We start from the raw sequence: 18,865 nt of genomic DNA, 5'->3' as shown, positions 1-18,865 counted from the left end.
GATTGCAATGTACTATGTGAACTGTTCTGGAAACTGAGTGTGCCAGTGACTTAAGGCTCATTCATACTGACATCATCAGACTTTTAGTACATCAATAATTCCCACCACTTATGACTCTATTCTCATACCATGAGTGCAGCACCACTATTAATAGTGTTACCAGTGTGCAATGATTCCAGAGTGTTTGTGGGGACATTTTTCCATCATCCATGCATTCTGCATTGCATGTGCAATATGACCATTGGCATGCTGCCCCACAATGTCCTGCAACATTAACAATTGCCAGTCATGTTGCTTCGCACTAAGCAGTTACTTTCAGATTTGGAAGACAGTGCCTTTATGGCAGTGCTCCCAATTGAAACTGAGTGCAACATATGTGTAACACAAATTGTGTGCCTCCTAAATCTTTCACATCATGAAATGCAAACATCCAGTCATTTTCCAATTTGCCACAACAAATAGGGCTTCATACACAGTCAGCAGCCACCTTGTCGGCTACAAGAGATAATACTGGAAATTTGGCCTCCACTTAATGTCTGAAGCTTAGTTTTCACTTCAATCCCACCTTTTGATGTTGCCAGTCCCATCTTGTAGTTCGCAATGATTGACAAAATTTTTACAGCAACAGGATTCCTCAATGATGGTACTAGACACATCAGTTTACTCTACCATCCAGGATGTCAAGCAGAAGTCATCACTGACGTCATAGTGTTGCCACCTCAAATGAACAAATACAAGGCAGTGACGTTCACACTCCTGCAGTGCCTTTCATGTATCCCTGAATGATAAGTGCTGGAGGCTATGTACAATCAACAACTGCACAACAACACTCAATCACATCTCTGGCAATGTCTCCTTGCTACCATTGACCATGCCCTCATGACAGACATGGAATTATGGACACTATGGGTGGTTAAACTACCAACGGAACTACTACTAGTGATCATTACACATGAATCTGAACCTCTTGACATACTATTCATGTTTGTTGACTGTATGTTCTCCAATATCTGTCACCATCAATTGATAAACAACCAGGTTGATGACACACCAGGCAACACAGGAGTGTTACTCTCTTCAATGCCAACTACTGCCAGCTGAGCCAGCTCAATGCAAACTGACAGTGATGTCACACCTCGCCCTCTGGCTCCAACATGCTGCAGCAAGAACACACCACCACCATCACAGGAAAAGACATACCCAGTGACATGACCTCTTCACAGCCATTGTTATGCTGATTTCATGCTACCCTGAGCAGACAGTTCAAAAATTTTGAAAACCATTTGAGTTTGAAATGCCTTCAGAGGGCTGAAATAGGCACTTCAGCCTATTCAACACAACATAGTTGTCTATCAGTCTCATATTTTGCACAGGCTCATGTCACTTCTATGGTACTTGTGGCAGATGCCTCTTCATTCAAGGCATACCTACAAAACAATTCTTCCTTGTGGATGTGGGCTCTGATATCAATTGCCAGCCCTATGACAGCATGCCCACTTTTGAACCATCATTGACTATTAGTCTACACTCAGCAGATGATGTGGAAATCTCTATCCATGGCACCACACACCATTCAGCTTACAGAGGATTTACAATGCACCTGAACATTTTATGTCATAGACAAGTGCATGCCTACTGTTGATATGGGCTTCCTATGCCACCACAATCTTTGAACCAACATAGTGCACGTGGTGTTAATGAACCACTTTACTGGAGCTTGGGTTCAAGGGTGGTTCTCTCCAATCAACAGCAATTCATTGGCCACTTCATGGAAGCACGTTTACCTCACAATGAAAATTCTGACCTCTACCACTGAATCAGCCTTTTGTAAGCTGAACTTGCAGCAGCATGCATACATATACGTGAGCTCACTTCACAATGATCAGTTGTGTCAAACGGGACAACATCTCGCATTGTGCACTACTCTCGCACCTATGGGCCTGGACTTCATAGGCATTCTTTCACAACATTCACAGACACTGGACATAAACAATCATTTCAAACCAGCTGCCACAGATGAGGTGGTGTAATGGATCTGGGAGATGTGTTATTTTCTACCGGATTTGTCGATACCAAATCTAATGAGGGAGGTTGTAAATGTTTTCTTATATTTTTGTCAGAATATTTTTTGTGAATTGTAATTTGCCTTATTTTATGCTAATTTGCTTATATGTTCGACAGTGACAGCATATTGATTAATATTAGTAGATGTGATGAACAATATCAAAGAGACTGGTTACAAGTGGAAGCTTGTGTGTTGTGTGAAATGTCTTTGACACTGGAGTCATCTTTGACTTTAGTCGGTCAGCAGTGAACACTTGGTGTGTGATGGTGGAACAATGTATAGGTCCCCATTATAATAATTTGCAAGTGACCAGCAAAAATGAATTATTCTACAACTTTTTTATATAAACATCAAGAAGGAAGCACATTTGGAAAAATGGTATTTGAAGCACCAAAAATGAGGCAAATGCACTGAACCAGGACATTTCCGCAGCCGACAAAACAGCTTTATGGAATCATACTTTCACTAGACGACTGAGGCCAACACAAAAAAGTCAAATATCATCTTATAAACATCCACAGAAAAGTGAATACTGTCATGAAATATGCTAAATTCAAGTATATAAAAATAGTGAGCATATTTCAGTGGTCATCTCCTCCTCAGTGCCAGTGTCAATGCTGGTCTCAGTGCAGCATTCACCACAGCCACCACCACACCTAGACAACAATGCCACTACCTGCAGTGTTAGTAAACAGTGCCTGGCCTTGGCCATCACCTGCACTGGGGCGTGCAGTGCACAGTGGTACAGTGCATAGTAGTGAGACAACAGATGGTCCTCCCATCAGACACAAATGTCATCAACTGTGTCCAGAAGATTTACAAATAGCTAAAAACACCATTCACGAACATTTACAATAAGGTATTGTCTGCCCATCTGACAGACCCTTGGCATCACAAATTAAACTTGTTCCCAAAAAAGATGGTAGAGAAAGACTTTGTAGCGAGAAAAGAGTTCCAAGCTCAAGAACAATCCATGACAACTACCCTGTCCCAAAACTTCAAATCTTTAGCATCATTGGCTGTAATTGCACATATCTAAAGATTCTGATACACCCTGACAACATACAAGACTGCCATCATAACACGTTATGGCTTAAAGAATGTTGTGCAAACATTGCCGGAGTTCATTGATGGTCTCCTCTGCTACTTCCCATATTGTTAAACTTACCTTGGTGGTATTTTGCTTTTCTTGTGTTACTCAGAGGAGGACACACTTCACCTAGAAGAATTCTGAGCCATCCTGCAGCAGGGCAGTGTTATCATCAATATTGCCAAGTCACAGCTATGTCATTCGGAACTAACATTCTTATTTAACACTTAATATATCAGGCATTAAGCCAACCAATGAACGAATGGATATGGTTAAAAACTAGCCTCTTCCCAAAACTATGACTTAGATCATTTCCTTGGATTCTCAATTTTTATTTCAGACAGCTCCTGTATGCTGTTGAATTTCAGTCTCCCCTTACAGACAGCTTGTCAGGCAAAGAAAGCAGGGTAATTGGAAAACTGACTGGACAGTGGAGATATCTGAGGCATTCTGTAAAGCAAAGAACACCTTGGTGTATGCCTTCTCTCTCTCTGTTTCTCTAACCCAGAAGCTCACTTCACAATGACCACTGATGTTAGTGACTCTGTGATTGGTGCGGTACTTCAGCAGGTTTTGATAGAGTACTTCAACCATCACAATTCTTCTTGAGGAAACTTTCACAGTCTTTGTCTAAATGATTGGCCTTTGACTGTAAGATTCTCACAGTGTACACAGCTGTGAAACATTTTCAAGAAGACACTGAAGGATGTCAGGTAACTATACATACTGACCACAAGCCACCAGTTGCTGCCATTAGAAACTCCTCTCAAAGTCTCAGCCCTCAGTGGTACAGACACTTGGACTTTATTGCACAGTGTACTATTAATGTGTGCCACATTCACAGTACGGAAACATCATCACTGACTATCCGTCCCGAATCTGTGCAATATCCTTGCAGTGTGATTATGGACTTATGGAAGATGAGCAAACAAAGATTCCATTATCACAGATCTTCTCAATGATAGAGCTACAAAACTGGAGACTGACTGTTGCAGTTTGCTCTCTGCTAATATGACACTGCTCTGTGATGTTTCTCAAGACAGACCACAGCCCATAGTTCTACTCACTTTGCACCAAGAAATGTTTCACAACATTAGCCACCTGGGCATCAAAGTATCAGTGACAGACAGGTTTTTGTGGCCTGATGTCAAGTGTGACTGCTGTCACTGGAGACAGAGCTGACTTGCTTGCAGCATTCAAAAACTAATGGCCATACTCAACTGCAACTCACACGGTTCCCGATTCTCAAGACCAGATTTTGTCACATTCACTTGGACATCATTGGACCACTCACAGATTGTGAGATATTCCTTTATCTATTTCTGGTCGCTGACATAACATCCCATTGGGTTGAAACAACACCCCTGTGCAACATCACCATCGAATCGGCTGCATGTGCTTTAGTGGAAACCTAGATCACTCATTTTGGTGCACCTGAGTTGTTCACCACTGACTGGGGCCACCAGTTCAAGTTGGATCTATTCAGTGCCTTGTGCTAGCTCTGCAGAATTACCTACACACAGACAACAGGGCATCACCCACAGAGCAATGACCTTATGGGGATGTGATACAGGAGCATGAAGGTGGTCCTAATGTGTCACCCTTGTTTGTGGACCAAGCTGCCCTGGGTTTTCAGCATTTGCTCCTCATATAAGGAAGACTTATATGTCTCCCTAGCAGGGAGTGTATGGGGAACCACTAGTTCTACCAGCTGACTTTGCACAACTTATTACTGATGGACATCAACAGGACCTACCAGAACTCATACAGTGCATCTGTCAGCACATTCAGAAGATGCACTTGCCAGCTCCAGCTCCTCATAATACAACCCTCAAGGTATTCACAGACAAAAAGCTCTTTATATGTGAATTTGTCATAGTGAGGGATGACATGGTTCGGGCAGCCCAGAAGCCGCCATGTACTGACCCATACTCCAACACGGGCTGCAGACATTTCTCATCTTGCTTTGTGGCAAGTCCATGACCTCCCCCTCTCCTGCCTCACACCTGCCTGTGCCCCACAAGACGTTCTGAATACACCACATCCCGAGTATGAGACCTTGGTTGGCACTACTTGTAACCAAAGAATGTTGCTGCTTCTTTCCCCACCAGCAGAATTGTCTCTCAATGACCGATCTCCTGCTGATCTACCTTCTCCCCCAGCTTTGCTATCCAGGTCATGCTACAGCACCCATGACATTCATTGCAACATCTGGCACTGTACCACGTCTACAATCTATGCATCCATTACAACAATAATTCGAGAAACAGTCCAGCTGTGTCTGCTCACAAACCAGCAATGACACGGCTGGCCAAATGCACCTGTGCCTTCATCTTCTCACTTACTGCTGCACTTGGTGCCACTTAAGAGCAACAACCCATGCAAGATGCAGGCCGCATGATAAATGGTCCGGCTGTGTCTGCTCATGCACCATCCACGACCTACACCAGCCTTGCACTTGACACAGCACAGCAATAACCTACAGTGCTCCACACTCCCAGCAGAGGAGGGGGAGGGGGGTATCTGTGAGAGTATTGATCTCAACACAGTCTCCAGACACCTTATGCCATAAGAAGGGAACAATCTTCGGAATGTGCAGACAGATAGTAGTGCAATCTGAGTCTTGGTCCAAAGCAGTTGCATGTATTTATGTTGGCTAATAAAGTTTACATAGATGTAACTGCTGCGTTTGTTCTTCATCATAGCCATAAATACCAGCCCATATTATGATCTACCCATATACTTAGAAGGTATCCCTGAACAACCTCTGAAATTTTGTAGGTGTGTTCTGGCTCACCCGCCATTTACATTTACATAAATTACAATTTCCTATACAACAGATACAATTACAATAAAGGTAAAGATGCACATTACACAGTTCCTGAATGATAATAACAAAATCTATACACAACATCTATATTAATATTTGACAAATTGTTATCTTCTCTCTTCAATAGTGATATGTTCAGAACAGTTTGGTAGGCATAATAGTCGTCATCATACTATTGGAAAATCAGTTTAGCAATACAAATTGCAGCCTCAGATTGCACTACTATCTGTCTGTACAGTCTACTAGTATAAAGTTGGTAACTTTTAAATCACAAATATAAGTGTGGTTTCAGTTGCCTGAGACTGCAGATGTGTGTGTGAGTTCCGTGCGGGCATGCGCGCGTGCACGCGCACGCCTGTGTGTGTGAGTGTGTGTGTGTCTTGTTGACAAAGACCTTAATGGCTGAAAGCTATAATTGTGAGAGTCTTTTTGCTGCCCGTATCTGCGACTCAGAATCTCTGGTGAATAGCAACTTTCCTTCTCATAATATTGTTACATTCCATGCTGGATTTTCCATTGTTTGATTATAATATTGCTACACATTTGAAACCAGGAAAAATATTCCAACTTCAGACACTTATACAGTACTCTGAAAATAATTCTTCAACTGTATAAATTACAAGAAAGCAAAAACTACAAGAAATACATTTTTCTAAGAATGTAAATGTAAGTGTGTAAAGCAGACATGTAAGTCACTGTTCAAAAACTTACTGCTTCCAGAGCCTGCCAAAGTTCAGCATCTGGAAATTCATCAAACGGATCCAAGTTCTTACGGAGAGATCCAGAGAAGAGCACCGGTTCCTGAGGAATGACTGAGATTTTAGGGCGGAAATCACGGAGCCCTATAGTACCTGTGTCTATGTTGTCAATCATAATTTCTCCTTCTATGTTAGCTAGCCTGAAAAGTGCAGCAATAATGGAGGATTTTCCGGCTCCTGTTCGACCAACTATGCCAACCTGCAATGAAAATTTTGCAACAATTAGTCCCAATAGAACAGTCTAGTAGTTTATAAATTAACTGAATAATGCTATCATTAATCTATCTTTAAGTACTTCAGTTACACTGTGGAATGTATACTTGATATTAAGAACATGATGGTGAATTTTACACAGTGCAATGTATACATGGTATTAAGAACATGATTATGAATTACTTGTCTTATTGTTGACCACCACAGTATTAAAGTTTTCTTTTGTTGTGCATCATTCAGAATATTTCTATCTGTGATTTCCATGGAACACTGTTTTTTATTTATTTATTTATTTATCTTACAGCTCGAAACATGTATTTAACATGCATGGGCAATGTTACAATAGTTCCATAAAAACACGGGAGAACTGCCGGATATCAGTAACTTCCTGCCACGATATTTCGGCGCAGAGTCTTCTGGCCATCTTCAGGTGAGTGCCACTGTAGTAGTACTACTACAGTGGCACTCACCTGAAGATGGCCAGAAGACTCTGCGCCGAAATATCGTGGCAGGAAGTTACTGATATCCGGCAGTTCTCCCGTGTTTTTATGGAACAATCAGTACGCCGGGAAAGCTTTAAACATCACATCAATGTTACAATAATTACATTTAGATTATTGATACACAATATATATAGATTACATGCTATTAAGTAAAAGATCATTTAATTATATTTAACATAGCATTCCTGAGGTCAAATCATGTTAGCACCATACTGTATGGGCACTTCAATATAAGCCATTTTTTCAACTCATTTTTAAAAATTCTACCAGAAAGCTGTTTCAGGTTGTTTCACTGAGAGTTATAAAATATTGCTCCATTAATAAATGGGGTATTCATTGTTAAATTCAATCTTCTACTCACCATATGAAAGTCTGATTTGTGTCTTGTATCGTAATCATATATTTCCATATTTCTGTTTGTCACTTTTTTGTCTTTTTTCACTAATAATACTGATTGAAACATATATACTGCATAGATAGCCATGATATTAAAATTAATAAACAGGTTTTTGCATGAAGTTCTGGGTCTTACTTTTGCCATAGTTCTTATTACTCTTTTCTGCAATACAAATACCCTTCTTATATTGTATTGGCTTCACCCACCCCACGATACAATTCCCTAAGATAGATGGGGATGCACCAACCCAAAATACGCTATTTTTATTGCTTCAGTATCTAAATATTGAACTAATCTTCTTATTAAATACAGACTAGATGTTATTTTACACAGACATGATCTATTTGATGATTCCACGAAAGTCTGTCATCTATATATATATCCCCAGAAATTTACATTCTGAACAGGTATTTTCCTGTAAAGTTAAACCACGAATATGTAGATATTTTATTCTCTTTCCATAGGCTTAAATGTATTTTACCAAGTCTCAGGATATTAAAAAATTATGGCAGTTTAATTTGAAACCAATCTCCTATAAATCACTCTCTGATAAAAATCAAGAAACTCAGTGATCTCATTGTTTTGCTTAATTTTGTTTAGTTGTATCTGCTATCTGTATTTTCCTCTTTCTTCTGTTATTTAGTTTGTCTGGCACATTTTCTAGTTACATTATCCTTCACTACCTTAAAAAGATATTTGCTGTAAATTATCTAGCATTATTGTGCTGTCATTCAGTTCATGTATCAACATGCCCTACCAGATTTTTATACTATCCAGTCCCAAACTCTCTAGCTTCCTATACTATGTACACAGATCAAATATTCAACTGCAGCAACTACAAAAGATGCAGACATTGTTAGTTTGGGCTTGAAGCCAGTAACAAAGCCACAAGACTCTGAGTTTTCACATGAGTATCACCATGCGGCAAAGCAAGAATGCATATACCTCTGAGGATGTTAATTAAATTAGTGCAATCACAAGATTACAGTTTAGTAACAGCAGTAATAATAATTACAATTATTATTGTAATAACTATGCCAGAGGAATTGCAAGCTGGAATGAAAAATCCAGTAATGCTGTTGTTGAACGTAAGCTCATATAAAAGAAGGTGCAATGTAGATGTCAAAATCAAGGCAATCCAGGACTGACAACACTGGGTTGTGTTACACTCCTGGAAATTGAAATAAGAACACCGTGAATTCATTGTCCCAGGAAGGGGAAACTTTATTGACACATTCCTGGGGTCAGATACATCACATGATCACACTGACAGAACCACAGGCACATAGACACAGGCAACAGAGCATGCACAATGTCGGCACTAGTACAGTGTATATCCACCTTTCGCAGCAATGCAGGCTGCTATTCTCCCATGGAGACGATCGTAGAGATGCTGGATGTAGTCCTGTGGAACGGCTTGCCATGCCATTTCCACCTGGCGCCTCAGTTGCACCAGCCTTCGTGCTGGACGTGCAGACCGCGTGAGACGACGCTTCATCCAGTCCCAAACATGCTCAATGGGGGACAGATCTGGAGATCTTGCTGGCCAGGGTAGTTGACTTACACCTTCTAGAGCACGTTGGGTGGCACGGGATACATGAGGACGTGCATTGTCCTGTTGGAACAGCAAGTTCCCTTGCCGGTCTAGGAATGGTAGAACGATGGGTTCGATGATGGTTTGGATGTACCGTGCACTATTCAGTGTCCCCTCAACGATCACCAGTGGTGTACGGCCAGTGTAGGAGATCGCTCCCCACACCATGATGCCGGGTGTTGGCCCTGTGTGCCTCAGTCGTATGCAGTCCTGATTGTGGCGCTCACCTGCACGGCGCCAAACACGCATACGACCATCATTGGCACCAAGGCAGAAGCGACTCTCATCACTGAAGACGACACGTCTCCATTCGTCCCTCCATTCACGCCTGTCGCGACACCACTGGAGGCGGGCTGCATGATGTTGGCCTAACGGTGTGCGGGACCATAGCCCAGCTTCATGGAGACGGTTGCGAATGGTCCTCGCCGATACCCCAGGAGCAACAGTGTCCCTAATTTGCTGGGAAGTGGCGGTGCGGTCCCCTATGGCACTGCGTAGGATCCTACGGTCTTGGCGTGCATCCGTGCGTCGCTGCAGTCCGGTCCCAGGTCGACGGGCACGTGCACCTTCCGCCGACCACTGGCGACAACATCGATGTACTGTGGAGACCTCACGCCCAACGTGTTGAGCAATTCGGCGGTACATCCACCCGGCCTCCCGCATGCCCACTATACGCCCTCGCTCAAAGTCTGTCAACTGCACATACGGTTCACGTCCACGCTGTCGCGGCATGCTACCAGTGTTAAAGACTGCGATGGAGCTCCGTATGCCACGGCAAACTGGCTGACACTGACGGCGGCGGTGCACAAATGCTGCGCAGCTAGCGCCATTCGACGGCCAACACCGCAGTTCCTGGTGTGTCCGCTGTGCCGTGCGTGTGATCATTGCTTGTACAGCCCTCTCGCAGTGTCCGGAGCAAGTATGGTGGGTCTGACACACCGGTGTCAATGTGTTCTTTTTTCCATTTCCAGGAGTGTAGGTGTGAGTAATTACTACCAAACAAATTCAAGATAAAAGAGCGTAATGGCACAATGAAATCAAATTAGTACCCCATATGATAATTCTCTGGTCACTGAAATGTAACGCAAGTGTCCTGTTCAGATTCTGGAGGGTGTAAGGGATGGAAGTGACATCATGCTAAAGACAAGACAGAACGTCTTGGAAATCCCATAATGTTTCATACACTTAAACACAAATCTAGGATGATCTTAACAACACATAACATAAGCTCATTAGTATGAACTGTGAAGATGAAAAAACTGACTAAAGGTCTCCAGTAAAATTAAATTTTAGTAATAGTATTGGAGGAAACTCACTATACAGATAAAGAAATTTTTAAATAAGATGGATACTGATTCTTTAAGAGCAAATCCCACAAGAGAGTTATGAAGGACATCCAGTGTTGCAGCACATCCTTTGTTGTCAACAACAAAATCCTTAGATCTGTCTCAAACTTTGATCCCATGAATGACACATCCTATTTGATAACAATGCACCGTATGAAGAAAAAGACATACTGTAGTTTTATTAAGATCTAAGGCCCAACAGTGACAAAAATCATAAGGACTTTGGGAAAAAAAAAAAAAAAAAAAAATATATATATATATATATATATATATATAATCATATTAATTCTAGAGTACAGCAGGTACCAGAATAGTAAAGATCCTGAATCATGACACAAAAATCTCACTGAGTGATTTTAATGCAAAATTTGGATGGAAACCTAAGTATACGAATATTGTTGAGTTCTACATGGTGCATAAAAGGGTCAACTAAAATGGAAAACAACTCATTGAATTACCTGAGAAATAGAATCTTCAACAATGTCCACACAATTTTGCAGTATTTTTAATTTCTGAAAGGCATTTGACTCAGTGCCAAACCTACACTTTTAGTCAAAAGTATGATCATATGGGGCATCAAAACAGAATGGTATGTTGGATGAAGAGTCATCATCAAATGCAGAAGTAACTTTGGATGTGTCTCCAGGAAGTCTGTTGGAACCCTTGCTGTACATGGTGTACATTAATGACCTCGAGCACAATATTAACAGTAATGTCAGACTTTTGCAGATGATGCAATTATCTATTATGAAGTACTGTCTGAAAGAAGTTGCATAAATGTTCAGTCAGATCTTGATAAGATTTCAAAGTGGCACAAAGATTGGAAACTTGCTTTAAATGTTCGAGAATGTAACATTTTGCACTTCAGAAAATGAAAAAAATGACGTATCCTACAATTACAGTATCAGTGAGTCACAGTTAGAACTGATCAAATCATACAAATACCTGAGTATAACACATTGAAGGTATATGGAATGAAATGATCATATAGTCTCAGTTGTGGATAAAGCAGGTGGTAGCACTCCATTTTCAGGCCACATTTGACTCATCAGGACCATCTGACCACAGTGTCATCCTCAGCTGAGGATGCAGATAGGAGGGGCATGTGGTCAGCACACTGCTCTCCCGGTTGTCATGATGGTTTTCTTTGACTGGAGCCGTTACTATTCAGTTGAGTAGCTCCTCAATTGGCATCATGAGGCTGAGTGCACCCCAAAAAATGGCAACAGCACATGGCGGTTCCGATGGTCACCCATTCAAGTGTCGGTCACACCCGACAGCGCTTAACTTCGGTGATCTGACAGGAATCACTGTATCCACTGTGGCAAGGCAAAGCAGGTGGTAGACTTCAGTTTATTGGTAAAATACTGGGGAAATGCAATCAGTCTGCAAAGGAGATTGCTCACAAATCACTCATGTGACTGGTTCTAGAATAGTGCTCAAGTGTGTGAGACCTATACCAAATAGGACTAACAACAGAATTGAATGTATTCAGAGAAGGACAACATGAATAGTCATAGGTTTGTTTGATCCATGGGAGAGTCTCCCAGAGATACTGACAAAACTGAATCAGCAGATGCTTGAAGATAGATGTACGATGTCCCAAGAAAGTCTATTAATAAAGTTTCATGAACTAGCTTTAAATGATGACTCTAGGAATATACCACAATCCCCTACATATTGCTCGCATAGAGAGTGTGAGGACAAGATTAGAATAATTACAGCATGCACAGAGGCATTCAAACAATCACTCTTCCTGCACTCCATATGTCAATGAAATGGAAAGAAACTGTAATAACTGGTGCAATAGGATGTACCCTCTGTCATGCACTTCATGGTGGTTTGCAAAGTATAGATGTAGATGTAGATGTCTAGCCAGGAAGAAAAACTACATGGACATCACCATACACAGCATAGATAGATAGGTACATAGGATGGTAGGGAGCTAGGTAGTTACCTGGTGGTGGGGGTGGGGGAGGAAGGGAGAGGGATGGAGGGAGGGGGGGAGGGAGAGAGAGAGAGAGAGAGAGAGAGGGGGGGGGGGGGAGGGAGGGAGGGAGGGAGAGAGAGAGAGAGAGAGCAGGGACTAAAATAGAAAGAAACACACTCAGGAGGATATTAATTGTAAGCTGACACAAAAGGATCATTTAACTCTTTGGAGAAAATATCATACACCCAAGGAAGAAGACGTCTGGTTCATATATGAAAGCCAGTGAGCACACAAAGCAAAACAAATTCACAATGAGAAGCAGGACCAAACAAAACAAATTCATAGTGAGAATCATAAGTATGCTAAGGAATTATTGGACAACTATCAATTAAATGAACCTCACAAATATTAAAGAAATTTTTAAGAGGAGGATAAAACTCCCCACATGTTTTCAAATGAAAGATGGAATCTTAATGGAACAAAAAGAATAACAGACTATTATACTTGCAAATACCATAAGAAACTTTTAAGTTGTGAAAAATCAATTAATCCAATCAGAACTAATAAACTACACGGTAAAAATGGGCTGTCTCCTTCACCAGATTACAAGGACATCAAACACAATATTCATAGACTAAAATACAAAAAGGCTGATGGGAAAGACTCCATAATAGCAGAATTATGGAAGCTTGCACCTCAAAAAGCTATAAATATTTCACATAAAACCATGAAAAACATATGGGCGTATGGTTCTACAGGGTATAAGTGGTGATAAAAAACTAAACTCTGTCCGAACAGGCCACGAAGGCCAACAGTACCAACCAGCTGCCATGTCATGCTCAGCCCACAGGTGTCATGGATGCAGAGATGGAGGGGCATGTCTTCAGCATACAGCTCTCCATCAGTTTATGAGACTGGATATAAGTAGTGATGGTGGTGAATAATCACACAACCTGGATACAATGTAGAATGCTTTTGTTATCACACAGACCACAAACAAGACAAGCAACCGAACACAACAAAGCCGTAAGGCAGACTGACTTTCAGTGAGTTACTGCTAAGGACTCCGGTCGACTGACAATTATCCTATTTGTAGGTACAGTGTTCCCACAGAGCCAGGTGGGGGAGGGGGTGGTGGGCTTACTGCACAGCACTGTGAGGGAGGCTGCATGGAGTGATGTGTCAGTGGGACTGTACAGAGATGGGTAGGACTTCCATGTGCAGTGTGATCTGCAGCGATGAGGTCATTGGGTTGTGGCATACATCAGATGGCGTAAAGGCGGTAAATGTGGAGGTGGTTGGCTTGCAGAGGGGCCAGCTGTAGCATGAGTGCATATCAGCATCCAGGACTGGGAGTGTGAAGGGTGTTGACAGGGATAATGTCTGGTTGTACAGAATTTTGGCCAGTGAGGCTTCGAGGTTTTGTTTTTGTGCTGTGGAAACTCAGGAGGACTCACAGGAATCCCTCAGTCCACAGTCCTCCATGATACATCAGGGCCACCTTTAACATCTGGTGCCACTGTTTGACCAGATCATCACTTTTGAGGATTGTATGCTGTGTTTCTGAAACACTTAGTTTCTGTCATGTTGCATAGTTCAAGGAAGAGTGCAGATCTGAACTTCCTACTTGGGTTGTTGTGATGGACATGGGGCAGTCAAATGTACATATCGTAAGCACCCTTTATGGATTTCAAAACGTCCTACGGGCAGCTGCGGTGTCTTGAGACTTTGCTCTTTTGACATGGAACAAAGTGTATAACCTGTCTGTCACTAGGTGGGTGGTTGGGTGAATGCCCAGTTATGACAAATTGTGGAGCTGTTTGAGTATAACATGGCAGAATTGTTAAGCTACAGGAAGGCATGTCCAATTTTGAAAATGTCATAGAGTAAAGGGCAGGTCACCCCTGGGACAGGATGAGATTCAATCTGTAGATTCATTGATGGGTCATGAATGAGGGCTTGTAATAGTTCAAAACGTTGTTGTGCCTCAGCAAACTGACCGTAGTCAAGAGTTGATGACAAGGCACTGATATGTGAGAAATAATGTGCGAAGTGCGCAATGGTTGGTGTAGATAACAGGTGGCATTCTTCTATGTCCTTCTGAAATGGCATACTGTTTCATAAACTACCAGTAACTCCTTGTCATACACAGGCCACTTACTTTGTGAAGATGTGAGTTTGAGTGAGAAGAAATGGAGTGGCTGCTGCATGCATCCCACCTCTTGTCGTTGCACAGTCTGATAGTGGTGTCACTTGCTTCTGCTGTTATGATGGGCTGTGCATGGGGAAGGGGATGTGCCAAGGTGATGACTTGGGTAAGGCTGTTATTAATTCTTTGAAAAGCAGATTCCATCTTCCTGTCCTTGCGAGTTTGCATTTGGTGCTCGTATTCTTGCTGGTGTGAGCTTGTGTTAACAGCACTTGCAGATAGGCTGCCTGTGGAAGGTATCTTCTGTAGCAATTTATCATTCTTGTGGTGGAGTCAGTAGTTGGATACTCTATGCATTATGGTGTGGTATGGATACCCAATAAATTGACAATGTGACTGTGGAATACGACTTCTCTGAGTCAAAATTGACATTTGTCTCCATTGATTATGACACTGTTGAGAGAGAAGGCATCAAAAACTTGCCTGAAATGGTTATTGTGAGATTCCTCATTTGGGGAGAAAATTAAAATGTCATGAAGTTAAGTATAACAGAATGGGAATTTGAAGATTAAACAATCAATGAAGTACTGCCATATTTGTGTTATATCCTTAAGTCTGTACTGCATGAACTTTCACCTAACCAAACCAAAATGCATGACAATAGCCTTTTGTGAATTTTGTCTGGGCACATAGGTATTTGTAGGTAAACAGAGGCGCTCACTAACTAATGAATGAAGTCCTGTCCATACTGAAACGACCACTGAGTATTGTGTAATCATTGCACAACATGAGAGATCTGTTGTGGCGTTTTTTTCGTTTTTAAAAAAAGGAGAAGCCCATGAACTATCAGAGGTGTGAACTATCCCTGCTTGTAAGAGCTCATCCACTGCTGCTTTCGCAGCCCTCAGTAGATCAGGCAGCAGCCAGTGAGGTCTGTGGCATACTGGGTGCCCAGGTGTACCTTTTGGATGGTTCTGTTCTTAATGGCATACTGCCTGAGTAACTCCAATGGGGGGGTGCACTAAGATTCAGTAGTAAATAAGCGGTGCAGTCCTGACGTTTTTTGGGGTAGCAGGGAGTGGTGTAGTGAGCTTATTCTTGGGTGGCATTAGAGGTGCTGGGTTGGTGTGGTGTAGAGATATCAGAGAGTTGGAGGCAACAGTTGAAGACAGTTGATGTAACCAGTGATGAATATGTTGTGTTGCATGACATTCTTATATTTGATGATGTTGTTGTCGCAATGTAAGTGGAAGCTCAATTCACGTGTGTCACAAAGGAGTTCTTGGATGGGTTGAATACAGTCAAAGTTGTGGAGCCATTCCTGGAGAAGCCAATGAGCATCAGACACATCCATGTGAGGTGGTGGTAGGAGCATAGGAGTGCAGAGAGGCCTGTTCTGTTGTGGTGGGCTGCTTAAAAGGCATGACCAAGTACACCAGAAGCAGAGTGGCCACAGGTTGTGTGAGTTAGAACACCTAAGTCAGGTATTGGACTAAGTGTAAGTGCTGGAGAAAGTCTGCACTGATAACTGGTTCTGCTACATCCGTGATGATAAATGTCCAAGTGAATTCTTCGTTGAAGACAAGGTCTAGTGTACAGACTTGTGAGCAACAGACTTGGATTGTTTAATCATTTGCTCTGTGGAGTTGAGCAGGCCTGTGGGATAGTGTTTGGCCTAGTGAGATGGGCAGTGAAGTGCCGAAATCTGAGCCTATGTCAACGAGGTATAGCCAGATGTGGTCATTTACAAAAAGTCTGTTATTAAGAAAGAGATAGGGCAGATGTAATCCACCGTTGTCATTTGGAGAACTGAGACCATCTAAATATCATGTTTGGTCTGGTGCATCTACTATGAATCTAGTATGTAATTTGGGAAATTGCGTGGAAGATGGCAATTGGTAGAATCGGCGTATGTTGCATGATACTAATGAAAGTGATTCTGTGCAGGCACATTGTGGTTGATGGCATGCTAAGCAAGTGTGGAAACAACATAGTTTGCAATGTTGTCCACAGGTGCAGGTGTGGCATGGATGGTGGGGAAGCTGTGGTTTGTTGATGCTGCATGAAGATCATTGCTTCAGCCGGGTGCAGTGACATTGGTGGAAGTTGGGCAGTGTTGGCAAAGCTAGGTTAGCAGGCCATCGTTTGTACTGACATTGAAGTTGTGAGTCTTGCACCCTGTCATTGTTGCTGACATTAGTGCTGCAATGTCTGTGTTGTATGACAGAGTATATCCAGTCAGAAAGTTGAAGGCATACTTGTATTGGTTTGTGCTAATGGGTGACATTGGTTAGTTGGTCTTACAGGGCGGAGATTCCCAACACACACGGACCTTAACTAATGCTCAGGGATGAGGTGAAGGTCGATCTGTGTGCAGAGTTGATGCCAAAAATAATATGGAGTCTTGTTGCTTAAAACTGTTTCATAAATGATGTGATGGTGTGGGTCAGTCGGTAGAGGAGTGGGGGATTGGTGAGGAGAGGCTGAGGATTATAACACCTACTGTGTCCACATGTTCCCCAAACTGGCTTAGCCGGGTAACAAATTTCAAGCCGTCACTGATGTCACTGGATCTGAAGATGCTAGATGCTGTCCACAATGGCTAACCATAATGTTGGAGTATCTGGCTGGAATGGTGGTAGTTTGAAGTGTGTCCAGTAGTTGGTAGATTGGCAAGACAATGTTCATAATGGAAGAATAGCTGAGTAAATATTGTCCATATGCGACATGATGCATGGTAGATGATGGGGGAGGGATGCAACCAGTTGCATGAGGACCAGCATGATCAGATTCACACTTGATATGGTTCATGTCTCTTCTACAGCGAGTAGGCACAAATATAACCAGTTGGACTGCTGCGGCTCAGGTGTTACCCAGTTTGTGAATAGAACAAGGTCCGCCAGCTGGAGTGGATGAGCGGCTCTAGGCGTTACAGTCTGGAACCGCGTGACCGCTACGGTCGCAGGTTCGAATCCTGCCTCGGGCATGGATGTGTGTGATGTCCTGAGGTTAGTTAGGTTTAAGTAGTTCTAAGTTCTAGGGGACTGATGACCTCAACAGTTAAGTCCCATAGTGCTCAGAGCCATTTGAACCAAGAACAAGGTCCCATGCATGATGACAAAGTACATAGTTTTTACATTCCACTGTTCAGCAGGGTTGCACACTAATGTAGCACTGTGTGTGACAGTCTGCAATTGGAGTGTCACATTTTACCATACAAGCTACATGTGGGGTGTTATCTGTAGCATTCAATGTCATGCCATGAAAATTGTTGTCTACATGCATCAATTGCAGGGCACAATGGTGAATAATCATAGAACCAATGTACAATGTAGAACATTTTTCATATCATACAGAGCATGCACTAGACAAGCAACCAAAAACAACAAAGCCATGAGCCAGATTGACTATCACAGTGTTTGTACCTGGGTTTCAAGTTCACTGTCAGCTTTGTCGGTGCAGTGTTCCCACAGCAGAACAAAAAACTACAATATGATTGGAAGTAAGAGTGATTCATTGCCTGCATAAGAAAGGCCACACTACAGAATTGAACAATTTTTATGGCATCTCATTACTCCTAGTAATGTGCAAGATAGTATCACAATTCATCTTAATGAGGAGCATAACAAGTCAGGAACAAACTGAGATAATAACAAGGATGAAATATCAAAATTAATCTTAATGGGGAGCATAACAAGTCATGAATAAACTGAGATAATACCAAGGATGATTCTGAAAAGTCTGGTCTACAGCAGAACAAATACAAAATCTGAAAACATTAATAAGATTTCAAATACTGAGAGGAAGACAATATGTATCTACTTTTGTAGGTTTCAGAAAGGCATATGACTCCTTCAGTATACTGGCAGAAATGGTTGTCAATGAAAAACTGCTAGGGATTATAGTATAAGAGCAACCATGGCCAACATAAAGGACAATGTCAAATTTTGAGGAAGTTTCTCTAAACATTTGGAATCACACCAAGAGTTT

At 42.1% G+C, this 18,865-nt stretch overlaps 1 protein-coding gene across 3 annotated transcripts in view; it reads right to left on the bottom strand.

Annotated features, from left to right (window-relative positions):
* LOC126236178 (probable multidrug resistance-associated protein lethal(2)03659) overlaps positions 1–18,865 on the bottom strand; it is a 417,284-nt gene that overhangs the window by 72,453 nt on the left and 325,966 nt on the right. For all 3 annotated transcript variants that reach the window (XM_049945275.1, XM_049945276.1, XM_049945277.1), the window contains one exon: positions 6,697–6,942. In XM_049945275.1, coding sequence (XP_049801232.1) covers positions 6,697–6,942 — 246 coding nt within the window. The remainder of the gene's footprint in view (positions 1–6,696; positions 6,943–18,865) is intronic.

Source organism: Schistocerca nitens, chromosome 2 (genome assembly GCF_023898315.1).
Source record: "Schistocerca nitens isolate TAMUIC-IGC-003100 chromosome 2, iqSchNite1.1, whole genome shotgun sequence".
In the NCBI taxonomy this organism is placed as follows: domain Eukaryota; kingdom Metazoa; phylum Arthropoda; class Insecta; order Orthoptera; family Acrididae; genus Schistocerca; species Schistocerca nitens.
This window is presented reverse-complemented; position numbering and strand designations above follow the sequence as displayed.